Source organism: Myotis lucifugus, unplaced genomic scaffold (genome assembly GCF_000147115.1).
Source record: "Myotis lucifugus unplaced genomic scaffold, Myoluc2.0 scaffold_391, whole genome shotgun sequence".
Classification (NCBI taxonomy): Eukaryota; Metazoa; Chordata; class Mammalia; order Chiroptera; family Vespertilionidae; genus Myotis; species Myotis lucifugus.
Window position 1 is genome coordinate 404,737 of NW_005871439.1, and position 5,481 is coordinate 410,217.

At 51.5% G+C, this 5,481-nt stretch overlaps 1 protein-coding gene and 1 pseudogene across 1 annotated transcript in view; both read left to right on the forward strand.

Moving 5' to 3' along the window:
* Window positions 1–4,366, forward strand: part of CRYBB1 (crystallin beta B1) — a 10,724-nt gene extending 6,358 nt beyond the window's left edge. Inside the window, exons 5-7 of the mRNA XM_006102005.1 lie at window positions 1,365–1,494; window positions 3,377–3,384; window positions 4,183–4,366. Coding sequence (XP_006102067.1) covers window positions 1,365–1,494; window positions 3,377–3,384; window positions 4,183–4,366 — 322 coding nt within the window. The remainder of the gene's footprint in view (window positions 1–1,364; window positions 1,495–3,376; window positions 3,385–4,182) is intronic.
* LOC111823098 lies at window positions 2,152–2,251 on the forward strand (annotated as a pseudogene).
* Window positions 4,367–5,481: the final 1,115 nt, after the last annotated feature.

The following is a 5,481-nucleotide window of genomic DNA, read 5'->3' on the forward strand; positions in this document are numbered from 1 at the left end:
ACCCATCCACCAATCCATCCATCCATCCATCCATCCATCCATCCATCCATCCATCCATCCATTCATCCACCAATCCATCCATCCATCCATCCATCCATCCATCCATCCATCCATCAATCCATCCATCCTTATCTACTCCAGACCAGGCAGGACTGAGGCAGACTCACCTCTCTTCTGGGAGGATCCGTCTGCATCTTCAATTCTGTCACTCCCTTATAGGCTGGCTCATCCCTCAGACAAGCCCTGAGGCTCCTGGGACGCGTTCTGCTCCAGTCCATGGTGGTGGCCCAGCCCTCCACCCCATCTCCCCATCTCCTTCTGGATAGAGGAAGGTCCTAGCAGCCCCCAGGGAGATGCCATGAATGCCAGTGCCCCCTTTTGTTCCTGATAACACTCATCTAGAGCAAAGGTCGAGGGGTCCCTTAGCCTCAGCCTTCTCATCAACAAAATGGGGATCATCCCATCCCCCCCAGAAACCCTAGTCCTTCTAACACAACCTCATTTCCCATCTTCATCAGGCTGCGGGGGGCAGGCAGCAAAGCCCCCATTTGACTTCAAGCTTGTAGTTCCTTAGTCCTTGTTGAGGACTGAACGCCTTCATACGCACGATCACATTTAATTCTCACAGGTCCCCGAGAGGTGGGTAATATTATCATTTCCCTCCCCCTGCCCACATTCCCATCACAGAGCATCTTCCGTAGGCCAGGCCAGTCTTTACCAAACGTATGATCCAGTCCCCTGGATCCATTTCCCCCTTGCCCGGAGGACGACTTTTATTTCATATATTTCATTGTAAATGACCCTTTCAGCTGAAATAAATATATTTTCAAAGAACCTTCACCTCACTTTGGCAGATGGGAAGCTGGTATCACTTGCTGAAAGTCAATGTATCCATAAAAACTTAACCCAGCGAGCACAGAGCAGAGCATTGTTCTGTCGCCTGCTCAAGGCTCCACGTTGGTGGCCTGTTCTTCCTTTGTTACAAGAAGAGATTCTGTTAAAGGCACAGGGACACCCAGCAGAGACTTCCTCCTAGCTGTTATCAGGTTTCAAAGAACATGTCTTGTTCTGTGTTGTTCTATGCCTAGCCCTTAAATCAGATGTGAATCCTACATCTGGAGGAATTTTTGCTCACTTCATCACACACATTGTCTCATTTAACCCCTCACCAGCTCCAGGAAAACAGTTGTATTCGATGAGAAAACGAAGGCTCAGAGAGGTGGATCCCCTTACCTGTGGTCACACAGCCAGTAAGTGGCAGAGACGGGAATCAAACCACTGGCCTTGGGGCTGCCTTGCAAGCGGGGGAGGGGCTCTGCTAACAATGCCTCTCCTTGCTGCCTCCCCGTCTCCCTCCCATCCAGCTGGTCACCTTTGAGCATCCGACTTCCAAGGGGAAACGTTCGTCCTGAGAAGGGCCAGTACCCGCCCTGGGACACCTGGTCCAGCAGCTACCGCAGCGACCGGCTCATGTCCTTCCGACCCGTCAGGAGGGTGAGTGGCTCCTGGGTGGGGCCGGGGGGATCCGTGGGGAGGGCCGGGGCGATCCGTGGGGAGGGCCGGGGCGAGTTCGAGACCTGATAGCCAGCAAGGGAATGGGGGTGAGCAAGGAAAACACGAAGGGAATGGCGGGCAGGGAAGCGTGGCGACCTCGGAATTGTCCAAGCACAGTGGCTCTCGTTCTCACCGATTCATAAGGTGCCTCTGATGTGTCCAGCTCCCAGTGGGAGCCCTGGGCACATGCGAAACATCAAACCCATCTATTTCCTTCCCTGCTGCTATCAAGCATGGACTCCAGCCCTAGCTGGTGTGGCTCAGTGGATAGAGCGTCGGCCTGTGGACTGACGGGTCCCAGGTTTAATTCTGGTCAAGGGTCACATGGCTTGGGTTGCAGGCTTCGATCACTAGTAGGGAGCGTGTCAGGAAGCCAGCTGAACAATGATTCCCTCTCATCACGGATGTTTCTATTTTGCTCCCTCTCCCTTCCTCTCTGAAATCAATACAAATATATTAAAAAAAAAAAAAATGGACTCCACATCCCAGTGGTTGGAGCTAGAAACCCCAGTGCCTTCCCGGATTCTATCTGCAGAATGTTTCTAATTCCTGGCTGCACAGCGGACCCTCCCGGGGAGATTTGAAAATCCCAGCGTGGTGCTCGCTTCGGCAGCACATACACTAAAACTGGAACGACACAGAGACGATTAGCATGGCCCCTGCGAAGGGAAAGACAGAAAAGACAATCCCAGTGTCCACTCAAGCATCTAACATGCGGGTTGGAACCTGTGCATGTCTGAGAAGAGGGGTTTTGTGGAAAGGCCCCCGGAGCTTCCCAATGATAAGACAACCTGCTGAGTCAGCCCCTTTGTACAATAGACCAAGGAGTATGCCTTCCAGAAGACTCAAAGCCAAGACAGGTGGAGTTATCCCTCAGCAATTCCGTTTCCCCAAAGTGTGTTCACTGGGACTCATGAACCAACCCCATCTTCACACGTCAGGGTCAGATTCCCATGGTAACCAACCTTGGCCTTCCTGGATGGGAATTTTCCGGGAGAATTTTCATGCATGTCCACTTGAGGCTAGCAGGTACCAACAGTCGGCGGTTTGGGCACCACCGGATGTATCTTCATAGGATGATCCAACCAGGCCATTCCCAATGTTTTTCTCAGAAGTTGAGGCTGAGCGATCAGCCTTTATAATGGGCCCTTTGAAAGAATTCATAGATTTATCTTTCTATCATTGCAGGGTCTTTGAATGGTAACCCATGTCCATGGAGCTTGTTGGAAGAGCCATCAGCCTGGGCATTTCCGGTAGCTTCTCCAGCTTTGCTATTCAATACAGTAGCCACATGTGGCTGTGGAACTTGAATTTGGGCTAGTCCGTTTGGACATGTGCTGTGAGTGTAGCAACATTACACACCGGATTTTGAATACATCGTTAAAAAAAAGAGCAAAATAAGAATGTAAACTATCTCACTCATATCGTTATCTTGGTTACAAATTGAGATGATAATCTTGCGGGTGTATTTCCTTAAATCACAAATATTATTGGAAAAAAATCCCAATGCCTGGACCCCTCCCCAGACCAATGAAATATGAGCCTCTGGAGCTGGGCGCAGACTGTGTGATTCACGCCCCCAGGTAGACTGTGCAGCCAGGGCTCAGAGCCTCCGGTCTGGTTTCATCTGTCCCCTATCTCTGCCTCCATCTCGCTGTGGGCCACCTTTATTTCACCCCTGGACAGCTCCAGCTCCCTCCCCGCTGGCTTCCCCGACTCCTCTTCAGCCTCCTCCCCTGGGCAGTTAGAAGGGTTTCTAACCCAACCATCTTCCAATTAAGACTCATGCTTTGAACACTATCGGTTGATCTGTTTCTGCTAGGCTCTGTGGTAAGCTCTGGGTGCAGCTCTTCACGGGACAGGCCCCTGACCTTGTAGGAGGCAGTTATTGAAACCTAATCATGGAAATCAATCTGTTCTGGCAAACCACTGTGGTCCGTGCTGCACAGGGAGCGTGCAGTGCGCTGGGAGAGCGGAAGCCAGGAACTGGGGCTCTGATGTTGGGGGGAAGGAGTGGTCAGGGGTGATCAGGAAAGACAGCTCCCGGAGGATGGGAACTGAGGCAGCCATGTGAAGGGTGGTGGAGCAGCCTTCCAGGGTACAGTGAGTGCAAAGACCCTGAAGCGAGGAAGACGGGGTGTCGACAAGGAACCAAAAATTGGCCAGCCCTAGCTGGTTTGGCTCAGTGGATAGAGCATCAGCCTGAGGACTGAAGGGTCCCGGGTTAGATTCCGGTCAAGGGCACATTGAGCCCAGGTTGCGGGCTCAATCCCCAGTAGGGGGCGTGCAGAAGGCAGCCGATCCATGATTCTCTCTCATCATTGATGTTTTTCTCTCCCTCTCCCTCTCTGAAATCAACAATATTAACTCAGAGGTGGTCCAGACGGGAGGTCAGAGGAAGAATGACTGCTTCTGGGGGCGTGTGCTGGAGGGGAGGAGAGGTCAGAGGCTTATCTGAGGAGGCTAGAACTTAAACCAGACTTTGCAAGGTGACCCTCCCCTCTCTCTAGAGTGCAAGGACACTAGAGGAGACTGCAAGGACACATGGAGACCTGGCTGGTCCAGGCAGGGGCTGGGTGCTGGCAGTGAGGCTGCCATCTCTACACTGTCCTTCTTGCTCCCTCCCAGCTGGGTAGGGTATCAGTATCCCTGCTACCTCGGGGACCAGTACCTGCTGGAGCCTGGTGACTTCCGGCACTGGAATGAATGGGGAGCCCTCCAGCCTCAGATGCAGGCCCTGCGCCGCCTTCGGGACAGGCAGTGGCATCTCGAGGGCTGCTTCCCTGTCCTGGCGGCGGAGCCCCCCAAGTGAGTCTACACTCCATTTTTTCTTCCTCCTCTCACCGTTCCTCAGGCTCCATCTCCCCATCTTTCTCATGCAAATTAAAGTTCCTAAAGCCAAAATGTCTGCTGGGTCTGCGAACAGGTGTCTGTCTCGAGGTCCCCCATCACTGCTGGCTTGTGACTTTCTCGGTCTTCATCATAGAAACAGCAAGCACTGCAAAGCTCTCCACTCACGTTCTCTTGGCATAACTTTTGAACTACTCTAGGAGGCCAGTATTATAATGACTCCCGTTTAACAAGTCAGGAAATGGAGGCTCAGAGAGGGAAAGCGACCTGCCCCAGGCCACACAGCTAGCGAGTGGAGAACTGAACCCAGTCTGGCTCCAGAGCTGGGCTCCCAAACAAATCTGTGTTTGCAAACTCTATTCCTTCACACACCAGCCTCATGATTTTTTTTTTTTGCACTCTATACGTACCACCTGCTTTGTTATTTACTTACTATTTTTGTTTAAATAGACTTACTATTTTGCGCTTAAATGCATTGATTTGTAAATAAGACTTTGCAACGCCACGGGAAGTGGAAAATCAGCATCATATGCCATAGATAGAAAGCAATTTCATAAATAAAGACAACTGAAAGGAGGCCAGGTAGAGAATTCCCAGCAGACACCACGGCCTGCGGGAGGCTGGGAACCTGCCATCTGCTCTTGGACAGGGTGAGTGACAAGTGTCAGAGGTACGAAAGACACGCTGGCACCAAACTGAGATTTTTTTTCTCCCTGGTTTTATCGAAGAAGACCGAAAAGAGCATTATTTTCTTGTATCTGCTTCAGTGTTCTTTAATCCTGGGGTCCAAATTCCACCTACTGCAAATGCTCCAGGCCTCGCTTTTTTGGAAATGGGCACCAGGCAATATTGACTCCCGTATCGTCAGTTATCGTTGATTGATCGCATTAACCTTTAATCCCTGCAGGAAGCCTGGGGAGGTGTTGCCATGGTTATCTTCCTGGAGGAGGGGATGTGTGAAGGAGGCCTTGAAGGATGGAGCAGGAGCTTGCTTAATGGAGAAGGGGGAAGGGGAGGGGAGGACATTCCAGGCAGAGCAAACAGCTGGGTCCCTGCTAATGATTAAAAAGATGCCTT